At 51.0% G+C, this 18143-nt stretch overlaps 2 protein-coding genes across 2 annotated transcripts in view; both read left to right on the top strand.

The window, feature by feature from the left end:
- LOC308249567 (collagen alpha-2(V) chain-like) overlaps window positions 1-18143 on the top strand; it is a gene marked incomplete at its 3' end in the record, with an annotated part of 86400 nt that overhangs the window by 67552 nt on the left and 705 nt on the right. The window contains exons 2-3 of the mRNA XM_080671121.1: window positions 9688-9912; window positions 12743-12756. Coding sequence (XP_080527247.1) covers window positions 9688-9912; window positions 12743-12756 — 239 coding nt within the window. The remainder of the gene's footprint in view (window positions 1-9687; window positions 9913-12742; window positions 12757-18143) is intronic.
- Window positions 17835-18143, top strand: part of LOC308249495 (uncharacterized protein) — a 72585-nt gene continuing 72276 nt past the window's right edge. Inside the window, exon 1 of the mRNA XM_080671095.1 lies at window positions 17835-17863. The gene's annotated coding sequence lies outside the window, so the exon portion shown is untranslated. The remainder of the gene's footprint in view (window positions 17864-18143) is intronic.

The following is an 18143-nucleotide window of genomic DNA, read 5'->3' as shown; positions in this document are numbered from 1 at the left end:
CGGGGGACCGTCCGCGGGCATTCCAAGGAGCCTCTGGAAGATGGAGAGGTTGTTCCTTCTACTGAATGGGGATATAAATCCGCCCCCTCAGAAGAAGGAGCTGCGGCCGTGTTTCCCGACGTTGCCATGTTAACACTGCTGCTGGGGAAGGAGCGGAGGGGAGAGCAAGAGAACCCTCCGCTCTTTCGGCTCCGCGGGCCGGATAGAACAGCCGAACGGGCCGGATCCGGCCCGCGGGCCGTAGTTTGCCAGTTTGCCCACGGCTGTTCTAGAGTATTCAGTACCAGGCAGGCTCCGCTCTCCCGGTGGTGTTTTGGCAGCGATTCAGTACGTGGGTCACGTTTTCGGAGGGAAATCTACGTCAGATGCGTTAGCCGCCTGACACCTGGTTGTCCAGACAAGGTTGCGGATGGGTGGCCTGGGCACGGCGTGCAATTCCAGTTTCACGTTTTGGCCGCGACCGGCTAGATTCCCCAGTGATCTCTGGGAAGGAACTTGAGGCCCTCATGTGAGAGATTTCCCTTTTTATTTGTTCCATTTTAAGTCAAGTTAAAACAGCCGTTTGACTAGTTAACGGACACGCCTTTGCCTGTGGATTGAGACACGCTGGCTGAGTGCACTGGAGAAGATTGTAGAGCAGCCGTGGGCCAACGACGGCCCGCGGGCCGGATCCGGCTGTTCTATCCGGTTCTCTTGCTCTCCCCTCCGCTCCTTTACTTTGAATTTATATGAGTTCACACAAACACTCCATCCATGCTTTTGTTCCGGCCCTCCGGTCCAGTTTAAGAACCCATGGTGGCCCTCGAGTCAAAAAGTTTGCCCACCCCTGTTGTAGACAGTTGAATCTCATATTATTTGTGTGCTCTGCATTTGCTGTGTGCGAGCTGTCTTTTTCTTGCTCAGATTTCACGAGATGTTTTCAAAGTTAATTGTTATTCTATTTAGCATATAAACTAGGGTCGTCCTTCGGGTGACAGCCATTTAATTCAGCTCAGACAGTCATTACAAGCTTCACGTTGCTCAGCTGGTGCAATGCCAGAGGCAAGGCAGACACCGAAAATAAGAATCTGAATGGCCTTCCTACAAGCAGATGGTCGGGCTCGCCGGAAAGCGCGAGTCTGTAGGTGGATTGGAGACCCGGAGATGCCGAAGCCCGCAGTCTCGCCCCAGGTTCACCCACCCCCCTCTTCACCCAGCGCATCGGGCCTGCCTCCCAGACCCGGAGGCGGGAAACATCCCATCCACTCTTCCTGGGGCTGCGCATGTGTCTGAGCTTTTCAAAGTCCGGGATCAGAAATGGCAAGAGAAGTGATGACCATGGAGTTATGGGCACGCTCAGAAGGGTCCGAAGGAAGAACGGAGCACGCTCCCCTCGTTGCCTCTCCTGCGGGAGGATAAGCAAGCAGGGAGGTTCCGGAGGGCTCTCTGGAGCCAAGTTCCCGTCTGGGCTGGGCGTTGGGAGAGGCAGCTCGGTGGTGGGTGCAGCGGGCCCCTGGCTGCTCCCTCGCTGCCTCCTGGTCCCTAAAGCCTGGTCTGCCCCCCATCAGGCCTGCTGGCTGCCTGCTCCCCGCCCACCAGGGCCGCACAGCCAGGGAGGTGCTAAGGGTGTGAGCTCGGACCCGCCCACCCCAGCAGGGCCCAGGCCAGCGGGTCAGGGCGGCCGCAGGGCTGTGCCTTTTTCTGAAAATGGTCCTCGGGCCTGAGCCGCGGGGCTGACACATCCTTTTCCTTCCTGGGCACAGAGGCCCAGACACCAGGGACACACCTGCCAGAGCCGCCAAGTGACCCGTTTTCTATTCATTCGAAACGGGCGGCCTTGGTGCACAGGCCCACCGGCGAGCTAGCGCCTTCCTCCTCGCTCACTCACCCGCTCACCCGCTCACCAGTGCGGCCAGTGCTCGTACCGAGGCTGGTTAGGTGCCTGGGTGCGGGCCACAGACATGAGGGCACGTCTGGCGCCCGGGAGGCCCTGCCAGGGGAGGAAAGCGATCGGACCGGCCTGGCCTGCGCAGAGGGTTGCCGTGTTTGTGACACATGAGCGTCTGTTTCTGCAAGGAAGAGCTTCCTCTCCTGCCTGGGAACGTCCAGCCGGGGCTTCGGGACTGAGGCGGCACTGGCATGTGCTTGTCAAAGCCCTCGGCAGACCCCTAATCCAATTCGCAGGCAGGGTCACATCTCTCCAACAGGCCGGCTCCAATATGGCCGTGGCCCCAGTATCTATGATCATCCTATCTAATAAAGAGGGAATATGCTAATTGACCATCACTCCATCACAAAGATGGCTGCACCCACAGCTGAAGCCAAGTTCCCATAAGGAGCCTTAACGAGCAATCAGCAGGGACCTGAGGCTACGCCCTCCCCTGCACCTGTGGGGCTTGACAGGGGATCTCAGGCCACACCCCCACCCAGCAGGGCTTGACAGGGGACCTCAGGCCGCACCCCTGTCCCAGTGCCAGGCCAGGGGACCTGATGCCACGCCCCCCACCTGGTGGGGCTTGATGGGGGATCTTAGGCCATGCCCCCCACCCAGTGGGGCTTGACAGGGGATCTCAGGCCATGTCCCCCACCTGGCGGGGCTTGATGGAGGACCTCAAGGCATACCCCCCCGCCCTGGTCTGGGCTGGGGGACCTCAGGCCACGCCCCCCGTCCTGGTCCCGGGCCAGGGGACTTGAGGCTGCGCCCCCTGACCAGCAGGGCTTGACAAGGGTGGGACTGGCCGGGTCTGGATCTAGCCCAATGGGGAGGGGCTGGCTGGGGTGCATGTGGGTGAGCAGGAACTTGACTCTGGGGTCTGTGGTGTGCCCCAGACTCTGACAGGAGGAAGGTTTTCATATACATTTTACTAATTTTCTATCATCTCTGACACTTCTATTATAGAGAAAGGGCAAATAGCAATATTAAATTATTTCCTCTAATTAATCCCCTTTTAATGTGCACGAATTTCGTGCACCGGGCCACTAGTAACTAATAATATGCTAATTAAACCGGACGTCCTTCCGGACGACCTTCTGGACGGAGCCTGGGCTGCGAGGGCCGAATTTCATGCACCGGGCCTCTAGTGATTATATAGAAGAACGTGGACCCGTGGCATGGCCCAAGGTGGTCGAACAGTAGGCCTGACGGCTGGGTCTCTCATTCTATATTATAACGAGATGGTAGATTTGGTCTGCCATCTAGTGATTAAGAGTTGAATTCTTATGACTAAATTTAAAAGCACAGACGCCTGCTGAGGAGACAGATCTCTGAGGATGTCTGAGACACATAGGACAACTGGGTTCCCGCAAGTAAAATGCGGTCGGATGAGATACGTCTCTAAGATGCCCGTGCCGAGCCGTCTGTGGCAGTGACCTCACTACGGATCGCTCCAATCTGCCAGAACATTTGGTCAGGATGAAAGAATCCTGTATCTTGGAAGATAACATTTTTAGAAGTTATGCCACCACAGAGATTACAAAATAGTGGCAGTACTATCAGATACGTACCAGCCCTCCTCAATTTCAGGATAAAGACACATAAATAGAAAAAATGTAAGTGTCACAATATCGAGGTTTTAGAATTCCTTTTCAGATTTTATAAAACGGATTTGTTTGCCCACGTCCTTTAAGACCAATCGTTCTTTTTGAGTTCTAGCCTTAGCCGAGGCGAACGTCAGCCGGGGTTGGTTCTGTGGTTTGTGCGGAGGAGTGGCGGCAGTCCTGGCTCTCTCAGCAGGTCGCGTTTAGTTCTTTAATCCCGATGTCGTCTGTAACATCGTTATGTCATGGCACCTGCCTGCGGACTGGCCGCAGCTTCGCTTTCTATGTCCTGTCCTTTCATTTAGATAAGCATCCGTGTGGAAAGCAAGCGGCCGGTCCCAAGGTGCCCCCTGCTGTGCCCCCTGCTGTTCTCCCTGCCGGGCACTGGCCCCCGTGCTCCCTACTGTGCTCCCTGCTGTGCTCCCAGCTGGGCACTGAGGCCCCGTGCTCCCTACTGTGCTTCCTGCTGTGCTCCCAGCTGTGCTCCCAGCTGTGCTCCCTACTGTGCTTCCTGCTGTGCTCCCAGCTGTGCTCCCAGCTGTGCTCCCTACTGTGCTTCCTGCTGTGCTCCCTGCTGTGCTCCCAGCTGTGCTCCCTGCCATGCACTGGCCCTGTGCTCCCTGCTGTGCTCCCAGCTGGGCACTGGCCCCCGTGCTCCCTGCTGTGCTCCCAGCTGTGCTCCCAGCTGGGCACTGGCCCCCGTGCTCCCTGCTGTGCTCCCAGCTGGGCACTGAGGCCCTGTGCCCCCTGCTGTGCTCCCTGCTGGGCACTGGCCCTGTGCTCCCTGCTGTGCTCCCTGCTGTGCTCCCAGCTGGGCACTGAGGCCCTGTGCTCCCTGCTGTGCTCCCTGCTGTGCTCCCAGCTGGGCACTGAGGCCCTGTGCTCCCTGCTGTGCTCCCTGCTGTGCTCCCAGCTGGGCACTGAGGCCCTGTGCTCCCTGCTGTGCTCCCTGCTGTGCTTCCTGCTGTGCTTCCTGCTGTGCTCCCTGCTGTGCTCCCTGCTGTGCTCCCTGCCGTGCACTGGCCCTGTGCTCCCTGCTGTGCTCCCTGCTGTGCTCCCTGCTGTGCTCCCTGCCGTGCACTGGCCCCCGTGCTCCCTGCTGTGCTCCCTGCTGTGCTCCCTGCTGTGCTCCCTGCTGTGCTCCCTGCCGTGCACTGGCCCTGTGCTCCCTGCTGTGCTCCCTGCTGTGCTCCCTGCTGTGCTCCCTGCCGTGCACTGGCCCTGTGCTCCCTGCTGTGCTCCCTGCTGTGCTCCCTGCTGGGCACTGGCCCTGTGCTCCCTGCTGTGCTCCCTGCTGTGCTCCCAGCTGTGCTCCCTGCCGTGCACTGGCCTCTGTGCTCCCTGCTGTGCTCCCTGCTGTGCTCCCAGCTGTGCTCCCAGCTGTGCTCCCTGCCGTGCACTGGCCCCGTGCTCCCTGCTGTGCTCCCTGCTGTGCTCCCTGCCGTGCACTGGCCCTGTGCTCCCTGCTGTGCTCCCTGCCGTGCTCCCAGCCGGGCACTGGCCTCCGTGCTCCCTGCTATGCTCCCTACTGTGCTCCCTGCTGTGCTCCCAGCCGGGCACTGAGGCCCCTGTGCTCCCTGCCCTGCTCCCTGCCCACCCCTGTCATCCACGGAGTCTCAGCCTGTGTGATGCGCACAGACCCTGGTGTGTGGGAGGGAAGGCGGGCTCGCAGCGCACGTGGTTTTTTGTCTCGTTGCCATTACCGCAGCCAGCTCACTTTCCACGTCATCTTAGTCTAATTACATCCTCCGCGGAGAGGGACCGGTGAGTGCTCAGAGGGTCACACTGATTCTGACACGGCCATTTAAAGAGAGGCCGCAGCGGCCCCGTCTCTGCCCCTTGATTGGGGTTACGCTCTCTTCAGCTCTCAGGAAGAAGCGGGCTTGCTATCAGTGTGTGTGTGAGTGTGTGTGTGCGTGTGTGTGTGTGAGTGTGAGTGTGCGTGTGAGTGTGTGCGCGTGTGTGTGTGTGCGTGTGAGTATGTGTGTGTGCTCTTTTTTATTAGTTTTAATCTTTACTGTTGAAAGTATTACATAGGTCCTTCTTTCCCCCCACTGACCTCTCCCACCCACCCCTGTTCCCCGCCCAGGCCCTCCTCTCCCCAGTGTCTGTGCCCACGGGTGATGCCCCCCCTGTTCCCCGCCCAGGCCCTCCCCTCCCCACTGTCTGTGTCCACGGGTGATGCCCCCCCTGTTCCCCGCCCAGGCCCTCCCCTCCCCACTGTCTGTGTCCACGGGTGATGCCCCCCCTGTTCCCCGCCCAGGCCCTCCCCTCCCCACTGTCTGTGTCCATGGGTGATGCCCCCCCTGTTCCCCGCCCAGGCCCTCCCCTCCCCACTGTCTGTGTCCACGGGTGATGCATACATGCACACAAGTTCATTGGTGGATCTCTTCCCACCCCCCCTCCCCTGCCTTCCCTCGGAGGGTCCACAGTCTGTCCATGCTTCCACGTCTCTGGGTCTGTTTTTGATCCTCAGTTTCTTTGGTTCATTAGATCCCACATCTGAGTGAGGTCATGGGATACTTGTCTTTCTCTGACCGGCTGATTTCACTCAGCACAATACTCCCCAGGGCACACGTCTGATTTCACTCAGCACGGTGCTCCCCGGGCACACGTCTGATCTCCCTCAGCACAGTGCTCCCCGGCACACGTCTGATCTCACTCAGCACAGTGCTCCCCGGGCACACGTCTGATCTCCCTCAGCACAGTGCTCCCCGGGCACACGTCTGATCTCACTCAGCACAGTGCTCCCCGGCACACGTCTGATCTCCCTCAGCACAGTGCTCCCCAGGGCACACGTCTGATCTCCCTCAGCACAGTGCTCCCCGGCACACGTCTGATCTCCCTCAGCACAGTGCTCCCCAGGGCACACGTCTGATCTCACTCAGCACAGTGCTCCCGGGCACACGTCTTTTTATTCCAGCCAACTCAGAAGGAGCTGCAGAACAGGACACTCGCCCCTCAGAGTCTGTCCACTTCTAATGGCATCTCCTGGGCACTGTTATTGCGCGTCATTCTGCTTATTGCTTATTGTTCATCGTCTCCGTGTGCACATGTCTGATGGCGTCATCCACGCGATTGGAATCTACATCACAGTAAGACAGACTGCTGGGAACAGAACACATGTCCTTTCAGCGTGTTGCACGTGCGGTCCTAGCACGCTCACTCCTCCGTGAAAGCACCTGAGCGCTACGTCCCTCGGGCTGTGGGAAGGGGAGGCCAGCCGACGGAGCTGACCGTGTGGCCCACTTTCAGCCGCGGTATTTCGTGTTGGCAGTGGGATAGTTCTTTCTCAGCAGTAAAACGCGGTGAACACAGTCATAGAATTTACGTACGTAATGGAATCGTTGCATGAATATGGCTGCAAGTCTGCTTTCATAGAGGCTGTGTTCTGTTGAACTGTTCATCGTGGAACAACGTCGCTTCGAAGTGGTTTTCCATCTAAGAGTAATGCTGCTCATTCGATGTGCACGTTTCTATTTTTTTTTTTCAAGATAGTGCAGCCAACAAGCGTATGAGGGTAGGAGATGCTTCTCTCCTCCGGGGCTGGCATATGCCTGGCAGCACTGCACAGCCGGTGTGGACGGAAGCATGCTGCCTTCCTGGCTGGCTGTGGGTGACCTGGTAGCGATCTCTGGTGAAGGGGACAGGTGGAACCCGGCGCTCTGCTGACCAGCAGAGAAGCCGGCTGTGGCGCCGTCCTCAGAGCGAGGTCCGCTGGGCAGTGTCTGCGATGAGAGACCGCAGGTGGGACGGTCCAGAGAGCGGCGAGAGGAAGCGACCCAAGGGCGTGCCGAGCTCGGAAGATGGGCAGCTGGGGTAACGTCTCCAGCCGTGGGCAAACTACGGCCCGCGGGCCAGATCCGGCCCATTTGGCTGTTCTATCCGGCCCGCAGAGCCAAAAGAGCGGAGGGTTCTCTTGCTCTCCCCTCCGCTCCTTTACTTTGAATTTATGTTAGTTCACACAAACACTCCATCCATGCTTTTGTTCCGGCCCTCCGGTCCAGTTTAAGAACCCATGGTGGCCCTCGAGTCAAAAAGTTTGCCCACCCCTGTTCTAGACGGACTCCCTGCCATCTGTGGTTCTGTATTAGCGTTGGAGTATACGTACTGACAAACGATCATTTCTCTCATAAACAATTTCAAGTGCGTTTTTAAATTTTTGGCTTTATTTTTGTAAAGTGCGAAGTTGATGCTGGTGCAATTAAGTTAGTGAGCCACGATTTAGAGTCATTCATTCATTCATTCATTCATTCATTTATTCATTCACACCCATTCACGGAACAACTGTCTGCGGGATGTTAGCTCTCTGCGAAGTGTGGTTTCAGTCTTTAGAAATAACAGCGAACAAGACACACCAACCCTTACCTCCATGCCGTCTAGTGGAGGAGATGGGGAAATACACAGATGACAATAAGTAAACTAATACTAACCCTGATACATTTTATGAGGGTCCATGCCTACTCACATTTTAGCAACTGTTGATTGCCTTGAGTACGATAAAAACGAATGAATGGGCAGATGAATAAATGGTTTCTTTAACGAGTTCTGCGAAGCACATCCATCGGGTAAAGGAAGTCCGCGTCTATGAGGTTGTCAGAGAAGAGTCGTGGGGGCGGGGGCAGCTGGGCAAACCCTAGCAGTGACGAGGGCACCTGAGACCAGGGGGGGAGGCTGAGCCAGGACAGGGGTCAGTGGGGCAGAGTCTAGGAGGGGCCGTGGGGCTGCAGAAAGGAGTTTGAGTTTCAGCTGCTGGGAAGGAATTAAGCAGGGACACTCTGACCTGCTTCATGTTTTAAAATACTGTAGTGTGCTTTGAAGAAACACGAGGTTAAGGATGTAATGCCTGTGTTCATTTTGTAGCCGATGAATCATACAAGTGCTGTTACTGTGCATGTGTATATGTCCCACATCTGCATTACGTTTTTGCCTGGATGTAGGGAAGCGTTCGGCAGGTAGTGGGTAATAGGCTGCCATATTGTTTTGGTCATGGCTTTTCTTAATTAATTTCGACGCAAAGATAAGGAGTGCATCGCCTGTAAAAGCTTTGCATTTCTGTCTCCGTTTCGTGAGCCCCTTCAGTTCAGGATGTCTAAGCTAAATGTATGCCATAAAAGAGGACACTGTTATTCTTTTTTTACCTTACGTTTAAAACTAATTTTAATAAACCCATATAATTTTTTAAAAATATGTATTTTTAAAATTTATTTTGTAGAGGAAGGGAGGGAGGGAGAGAGAGAGAGAGAAACATCAATGATGAGAGAGAGTCATCGATAGGCCGCCTCCTGCACACCCCACTCTGGGGATGGAGCCTTCATCCCGGGCCTGTGTCCTGACGGGGACTTGAACCATGACCTCCTGGTTCACAGGTTGATGCTCAACCACTGAGCCACGGCGGCCGGGCAACCCAGACCCTTAAAAAAATTTTGTCTTCTCGGCCAGGAGCACACGGTGCCTACCTTGCTGTGGACTTCGCTAAGCTGACGTTTCCAGGAGCTGAAAGTCACAGAGGGGTCGCCTGAACATGAAAATTATGTGTTCCCCCTGGAACTACTCCCCCCCCCCCCCCGCCTTCTCACAGTGCTTTTTATTTTATTTTTTATTCCTCCGTATCACTCTTCCCATGTTTTGTCATTTATACCTTCAAAAATGAAGCCTTGCCCTCCCTGGTTTGGCTCAGTGGATAGAGCGTCGGCCGGCAGACGGAAGGGTCCTGGGTTCGATTCCGGTCAAGGGCATGTACCTTGGTTGCGGGCACATCCCCAGTGGGAGGTGTGCAGGAGGCAGCTGATCGATGTTTCTCTCTCATCGATGTTTCTAGCTCTCTGTCCCTCTCCCTTCCTCTCTGTGAAAATCAATAAAATACATTAAAGAACACACAAAGCCTTTGGGAGGGTTCAGCTTCCCTCGCCAGGTCGCTCCCCGGCTCCCCGCAGCGGCATGCGCTGTTGTGCTCATCTCCCTGGGGGCGACGCGTGGTCTGATGTGAGCGCTGACGAAGGACGTGCACCTGCGCTCTGCACACTTGGGGGGTCACTGCTCTGCACACTTGGGGGGTCGCTGCTTAGCCAGGTTCTTCAGAAGCCACAGGCCGACTCCTCCTCTCCCCCCGTCCCCGCCCGCTCCCGGACTTGCAGGCGGGTCCTGACCTTCCCTCTCCTCTCCTTGCAGAAGGGTACGGGGAAGAGATAGCCTGTACGCAGAACGGCCAGATGTACTTGAACAGGGACATCTGGAAGCCGGCCCCCTGCCAGATCTGCGTCTGTGACAACGGGGCCATCCTCTGCGACAAGATCCAGTGCCAGGAGGTGCTGCCGTGTGCCGACCCCATCACGCCCGCGGGGGAGTGCTGCCCCGTCTGCCCTCACAGCTCCGGAGGCGGCAGCACCAGCTTCGGTGAGCGCTCGGCCCACGCGGGCCAGGCCCGGCCCACCGGGATGGTGGCGGGGCCGACCCATTGGCAGCCCCGGACAACGGTTGAGCCGCTCTTCGGCGGTCTTCGGGGCCCGGGACGTTGCTCACCCGCTTCCTTAGTGATGCTCTGTCTTTGTAAAAGCCAGGGGAGTGTGGCTGAGTTTGGATAGTGGTGTCTAAGTGGGGAACCCCTGTACCCCTTCAGAGGCCATTCACTACCTATCCGTGCTGGGTGCCTCCAAGGTGTTTGTTGATGTTTTATGAAATTGGTTCATGTACTGAGAGAAGATCTGGAAAAAAATTACCTCCCCTGGTGCCAGCTGTGCCATCGGGAGCAGAAGGATGATTCCTAAAGTAACCGAGTGCCACAGAACCTTCTAGAACATGAGCTCAGCGTGTTTTTAGCGCTGGCCAGGAAAGCACAGAGAAGGAGTGTCTATCCTGGAGAAAGTGGTGTAAACTGCTCGTTTTAAAACTCTTGAGAGAAAAGTGCATGTATTTAGCATAGGCTACATGTATGAGAACATGTGTTAAACTCACATATGAGAGAAACAAGTTTACATGTATGTGTTTTAATGAGCAGGTGAGGTTGAGGTTACAGTTCTAGGTCGTTGTTTTACGGGTCGTGAATGGAGACTTGGATGCATCACGGTCAAGGCAGTGCCAAGGTTTTATTTTTACCCCAAATACCATTGCAAATCACAGCAAATATAATGAAGTTTTCAACAGTGTATTTGTGGAAACACGAGACAATAACTGATCAAGTCTCCTCTTGGATAGCATTCAAGTAACAGTGTGCCTTGAATAAGTATCCAAACTCAACTTATGGGAAAGTAATAAAGAAGGCAGAATGGAAAGAATTAAAGCAAGATACTTAAGCGCTGCCTGAAGCAGATACATTCAAAGAAACTCCAAGGAATGAAGTAAAATCCAATTGGTGGGGATAAGTGAGTAGTACGTTGGGCAATGAAGGCAAATATAAGAAAACAGAGCAAAATGCACAACCTCCTGCAAATAGCTGGTTTGGGAAAAGTCAGTTCATTCCCAGGTGAATATCAACAAAACAATAACAACCACCAAAAGAACCTGGTGATAGCATTGATGCAAAGATACAACGAGAGAAAATGTGAGGGACTTTAACTAAATTTACACGATCGAGAACAGGTAGACTCAGTTAAACATGTCATCACAAAACAGGTCAATCATTTGACCAAGCATTTCATCATAAACTAAATAAAACTGAATAAAGTAACTGCCTCTGAGAAAGAAGGCCACAAATTAGAAATACAAAAACACGAGGAAAGCAGTAGAGGGAAAGTCAAAATCATAATCGAGAAATGAAGGCGAAATAGCAGGGAGCACATGGAGAAGGGAGGCTGCAGAAAATGCACGAAGGGGCATAGAAAACAGTGATGAGAAGAGAAAAAAACGGAAAGGATTTGAGAGGGAATAATTGACACACGAGACAGGTCCAGGATATGCCTGAAGAAGAACCCCAACGAAGAAACGGATGCAGTGGAGAGACAAACACGGATGGTCATGTAATACAAGAAAACTTTTCTGAGGTCACATTAAACTTTAATTTTAATATTGCAAAGGGAAACCGAGTGTCTGAGAAAGTTGACTCAGAAGAATCAATATAGAGACTTATCTTAGTAAAATTATTAAACTTAAAGGAAAAAGAGAGAACCTTGGAAAACCAAGGGAGAAGAATGTTTACTGCTGGGAGCATTCTCTCCAAACTTAGAGGTAAAACATGGATATTCATGGTCATAGCAGCAATGATACCTTATTGAATGTACCGGAGCAAGCAAGTAGATAGGAAAAAAATTAGAGATTTAGAAATTAGAAAGAGGAAGTAAAACTATTAATTTGCAGAAAATAAAATCATGTGCTTATAAAACCGGAGAGAATGGAGTAAAAAACAACAACAAGAATCACACGCACACACACACACGCACACACGCACGCACACACACACACACGCACGCACACACGCACACACGCACACACACACACACACACACACACTACAAAATTAAAAGATTTTATTTAGTAAGAGGGCAATGTGAAATAAATTAATAGGTTTACCATATGCGATTATATCCTAGTATAAATAATGAGAATAAAAAAATTCATTTATAATAGCAACAGTGAGGATAGAGTGGCTAAAGATAAATTTAATACAAAATGTTTGAGATCTATCTGAAGAAAACTGTAGAGCCCTACTAATTCAGATGATGACTTAAACACACGGGATGCTCTATTATATTCCTAGTTAGGAAGACTGATAATAGGACAGTTAAGAATAGTGCCCTCCTGTTGTGGGTGAAACGTGGGAAATCAGGGGACAAGAGGGAAGGGTTTTTACTTATAATTGTACACCTTTAATGTATTTGGGCTTGTTACTCATATGAATGAATAGCCTACTCAAAAAATGTTTTTAAAAAAGCAGAGAATATTGTCTAAAATATTTCATTATAATTTTACATAGAGGCCTGACGCACAAATTCGTACACGGGTGGGGTTCCGAGGGGTGGGGGAGTGGGGGGATGGCTGGAATGTGATGGGCCTTCGGGTCATTTGGTGAGCTTTAAATGCTATATAACGATGTGAAGAATATCTTTAAAATGTCAGAATTCTCTAAAGGGATGCATGATTTTCCTCTTATGGATACACTGATCCCAAACAACTTTTGAGTTCTGCTCACTAGCGATAGGAAAAAAACACTACCTGTTATTAAAAGAAATGTTTAGGAGATTTAAAGAAACTATTTCTGCATAAAATAACAGTTATTCTCTTCTTTTTACAGGTAGAGGAAGAAAGGTAAGCTTTACTTTGCATAGTTTCATTTTTATAAATGTATTTTTTATCCTAATACCATCTATAAAGCATGTGCTTTTGAAGTGTTTGGAACCCTTTCATAAAGTACAAAGCAACATCCAAATATAAATACATGAGCTCAGTGCAGCTTCTTGCTTACCGATTACAGATGCTTCTATTTCATGCGCTTTGTTAATTTTTGTTTATAGCTGTTTCTTCCAGAAGGCGGTGTGCCCTGTAAGGATTGAGGCTGGGTCACATTAACCTTTGAATTACTTCTGTTTATCATAGTACTTAGCATATGTACCTTAAGCATTAGAAGTGCAACAGAAGTTTAACTGAGTGAAAGAAGGGAGGAAGGGAGTGGGAGGGAGGAAAGAAGGGAGGGAAGGAGGGAGAGAGGGAGGGAGGAAGGGAGGGAGGGAGGGAAAGAAGGAAGGAAGGAAGGAAGGAAGGAAGGAAGGGAGGAAAGAAGGAGGGAAGAAAGGAAGGAAGAAAGGAAGGAAAGAAGGAAGGGAGGGAGGAAGGAAGGAAGGGAGGAAAGAAGGGAGGGAGGAAGGAAGGAAGGAAGGAAGGAAGGAAAGAAGGAAGGAAGGGAGGAAGGAAGGAAGGAAAGAAGGGAGGGAGGAAGGAAGGAAGGAAGGAAGGAAGGAAAGAAGGAAGGAAGGGAGGAAAGAAGGAAGGAAAGAAGGAAGGAAGGGAGGAAAGGAAGGAAGGAAGGGAGGAAAGAAGGAAGGAAGGAAGGGAGGAAGGAAGGGAGGAAGGAAGGAAGGAAGGAAGGGAGGAAGGATGGAAGGGAGGAAGGATGGAAGGGAGGAAGGAAGGAAGGAAAGAAGGAAGGAAGGGAGGAAAGAAGGAAGGGAGGAAGGAAGGGAGGGAGGGAGGAAGGGAGGGAGGAAGGAAGGTTGGGAGGGAGGGAGGAAGGAAAGAAGGAAGGAAGGGAGGGAGGAAGAGAGGGAGGGAGGGGATTAGTTCTACTTCTGCAGGGTTGTGGTCCCTCTTCCATTAGTTGGGAAATGAAGATTCAACTAAAGGAATTAATTGAGCATTTTACCAAACACACACCACCCCCTCTTTCTCACCTTCGAGGAGCCTTAACTCTAACCCACGGTCAAACCTTACACTCAGGGGAAAGCAGTTTCATGTGGCCGTGGCCTCCCCCCCGGGCCGTTACCACCTGTCGCCGGGAAGTGGCAGTCCCACTGCGTGGAGAGTCCGCTTCCGTTGGTTGTGTTCTCAGCGTCCCGGTTACCTTGGAAACTGCGGCCTCTGCATCCGTCTCATCCCAGGGGGAGCGGCACAGGATTCAGTGGACATGCCAGTCACCCCAAGTTCCAAGGCAGTCCCCAGACAGATGCCCCGCAAACTTAGCGTCTTCCCCTCGCAGAATGGAAGGGCAGGGCGTGCGGGCAGATGCTCGGGGAAGCCGTGCGTCCTCCGCGGGGAGGGCAGGTGACGCTCGCTGGGGGCGGCCAGGGCTCGGCCGCGCTTTCCGTTGGGAGGGCAGTGTCATTCCTTTGTCGTAAGTGACATGGACATCGGGGAAGCTGTTTCACTTTGAACACAGGTCAAAGGAGAGGCCTTCCAATGCCGGGTTTAATTCACATCGAAAAGCTAGAAAAACGGAAACTTAGAAGCTTGAGTTCAGGTCTCAAACAACCCAGATAAATACATAGAAGACCCATGAAATAAAAAAAGAACCGACTGCGAAAACTGCCCTGAAGTAATCGGCTTCGCTGGCTCAGCAATCACGCACACACCGAAGGGCCTGTCTCCGAAGGGCCTGTCCCTGGAGGCCTGTCCCCGGAGGGCCTGTCCCCAAAGGGCCTGTCCCCGGAGGGCCTGTCTCCAAAGGGCCTGTCCCCGAAGGCGGCCGGACGCAGGCCAGGGCACCGCCAGGCAGGCCGCCGTTGACCTCAGGCGTCCCAGCAGCCAGAGCAAAGCGATGCTTGGTGTCTATCGAGGCTGGGTCTCGTTTATAATTTATTCACTTAGTCATGACAACGCTCAAGAAGAGGCAAACGGTACCGATGCGGCGGTGGTAGGAAAAGCCCCCATCTTGTGACAGTGATGGGGCCTTGAATGGCAAGTAACAGACAAGATGTAAAATAAGCTGTTAATTCTCCTCTGAATTTGGGTACTTAAATGGGTATAAAGACCAAATTTAGTTAAACTTTAGGGAAAGGATGCTTCCGCATAAATTAACTGCATTAACGAAGCCCACGTTAAGGTGTTTAAAAAGCCCATATTAACAAAGCAGCAAATAGCTACTCTTGTGGCTTATTTCCAAAGTAGGAAGTTTCGTAGGCACATTGGACAAATGTGTGATCAGAACCTGATAACGGAATGCTTAATCCCATAACAAATACGGCAGACAGGTAGAAAGCTCATACTGAGACATCAAATAAACCAACAATGTAGCTAAGAAAACCATCTGCAGATTCCACTCTGAGTACAAAGGACAAAGCAGACATGTCTTTGCTGGTCTCGTAGGACGGAAATTTCACAACCATTCTCAGCAGGCTATCCTATTTTTCTCATTTTGGCTGAAATCATTTATCCTCCCTTTTTACTTGATTTTTTTTTTTAGACGTGTTCCAGAAAGAAACTTTTAAAAAATAAGGTCCTTTTTTTTTTTTTTTTTTTTTAAATTGGGCATGGATTTACACTCATAATAATCTGGCCACTCAGTGTATATCTTATATAATAAAAGGCTAATATGCAAATTGTCCCCTCGACCAGGAGTTCGACCAGCAGGCAGGCCGGCCAACCGCCCATGTCCCCTCCCCCTGGCCAGGCTGGCTGGGCCCCACCCATGCACGAATTCATGTACCAGGCCTCTAAAATATATATATGTATATGTATGTATATGTATGTATATGTATATATATATATGTATATATGTATATATACTGAGTGGACAGATTATTATGCATTCAGAGGTCATAATAATCTGGCCACTCAGTGTATATATCCCTTCTACACAATTAAAATGCTTGCCTGGCCTGTGCGGCTCAGTGGTTGAGCGTCAACCTATGAACCAGGAGGTCATGGTTCGATTGCCGGTCAGGGCACATGGCGGGGGTGCAGGCTCGATCCCCTGGAACTTACTCATTTAGAGCCTCCTCCTGCTTCTGTAGAACCATTTCCCACCCCGATTCTCAGCCTGCTCCTGACCCCCGGAGACCGCTGCCTCAGTGTGAGAGCGGCAAGCATGGCCGGGTGCTGCGCTGCCGTGGAGCTCAGCACCAAGACCATCAAGGCTGTAAAGGAGCCTCAGGGTCTCCCCGCACAGCGAGTGTTCAGACGTGAGATACTGTGGGGGACAGTTAGCTTGTGCCTCTGGGGGTGCAATCAGGTGACTCAGAGAAGAAATCTTTAAAACGTGTGGTATCTTTAACTGACCACTTTAATTTCTGGAGAGATGTCACACCAACATGTATAAGCAAGGCTATTCATTGTTACGTTATTTTTAATTGTAAAAATGAAAACAAAATCTAAGAGTGAAATACTGAGGCGTTTATTAGGTAAACCAAGTGCAGACACATGATGGAAACAAATATTAACTATCTCCAGAGTACTGAGTATGATATCTAGCTTATTCTTTATTTTTCTCCATTTAAAACATTTCAGTGGAAACTGCCCTGAAGTAATCCGTTTAATTTGTTCAGCAATCACCCAAAGTATTAAAGTACTGTGAACTCATATCCTATATAATAAAGAGGTAATATGCAAATTGACCCTCACACCCTCACACAATATGGCCACCCCCATGAGGTCAAAGATGGCCGCCACAAGATGGCTGGCAGGGGAAGGCAGTTGGGGGGGACCAGGCCAGCAGGGGAGGGCAGTTGGGGGCGACCGGGCTGGCAGGGGAGCAGTTAGGCGTCAATCAGGCTGGCGGGGGATTGGTTAGGGGGTGATCAGGCTGGCAGGCAGGTGAGCGGTTGGGAGCCAGCACGAATTTCGTGCACTGGGCCTCTAGCTATTTTTATAATTAGATAAAAGAACAATACCCATGAAAGAAGAAATTAAAACAGAACTCATTACTCTTACTTTTTCCATACATTGAATATAATCCTTCATGTATTTATTCTCTGCAATTGTCTGGTAAAAAGCATCGATTCATAAGCTATCAGTGACAATTAATATATTCACGAAGAGTTTATTGAGCATGTGTGTGCCAGGCGGAGGGTGCGACGCGGACAGGGCTGTGCCTTTGGGAGACCAGGTCGGCCGGGTGACAGATCCTGACATACAACACCCAAGCAAAATGTGATAAAACAGGGGGACCTGTCAGCACAGTCCACCCGCTGTTATGTATCCTATCTGCTTGGCACCATGCTAACAAAACACAGCTTCTGCGAGTCTAAGGTTCTAAGACTCAGAAGAAATTCCATCCACACTTTTGTGTTTGATACATCTATTATAAAAGCAAACTAAAGGGCTTGGCTTTATTTACTTTAAATTACTCTAGTTCCTTATGTTTTTTTTATTTTCCTATCCATCACTATTTTTTTCTAGGTTTTCCTCAGATATTGAAGTTATCTAATATTGCCACATCTTTTCTATGTTCCTCCTGTCTTTTTTATTAACTTGAGCACACTTACCGCTTATTACTTCTGAGACGCTCCCACGAGTTTTAGGGGAGGGTGGCACGGGTTTGGGACTGGCATCGGACACGTGATGAAAACCTAGGTGGCCCCTACGATGCGTGTGACAACTCACGTGTCCGAATTTCTAGCCTTTTTTGTTTTCAGCACGTAGGTAGCCTTTCCCGCTCAGACTTGACGCGTGTTCAGCACCAGCGCTTCTTGGTCTCGTCAGCTCTTGGGGTTTGGTTGGTGTGAAAACGGGATTGGCGTTACTTCCTTTTTCCAGCTTTCAGATGAGTAGTGTTTTCTCTCACGAATGATGTCTGACCCAATATCTAAAACTGATTAACTTGCTCTTCTGAATTTTTTTTTGTTTCTTACATGGACATTCGCAGTGTTTACATAGAATATTGTAGCATGACATGTTCGTGTTCCACAAACCATTATGTTTTGCTCATGGAAGTTTCCTTCTTGCTTCATAGGGAGAAAAAGGGGAGCCAGGATCAGTGCCTGTGGTAAGTACACGTATACGTCATATTCCTGCCCCTGCCACCAGCGCGCTAGAGAGCTGAATGTTATTACTCATGTACATACTCTCCAAAAAAGGGAAATTCATTGTTGTGTAACCAAGTTTTTAGTATAAAACAAGCAAACCAAGATTAATTCTCTGATATAATAGTTAATTTTAATATAAACTTTTGTTTATGAAATACAATTTTGAATATTAACCAAAATAGAGTCTTTATTTAATACAAAACTTAATGCTCATTCGGTACCATATTCTTGACTTTTACA

The sequence above is a fragment of the Plecotus auritus genome (assembly GCF_963455305.1).
Source record: "Plecotus auritus genome assembly, chromosome: 5".
Lineage (NCBI taxonomy): Eukaryota > Metazoa > Chordata > Mammalia > Chiroptera > Vespertilionidae > Plecotus > Plecotus auritus.
This window is presented reverse-complemented; position numbering and strand designations above follow the sequence as displayed.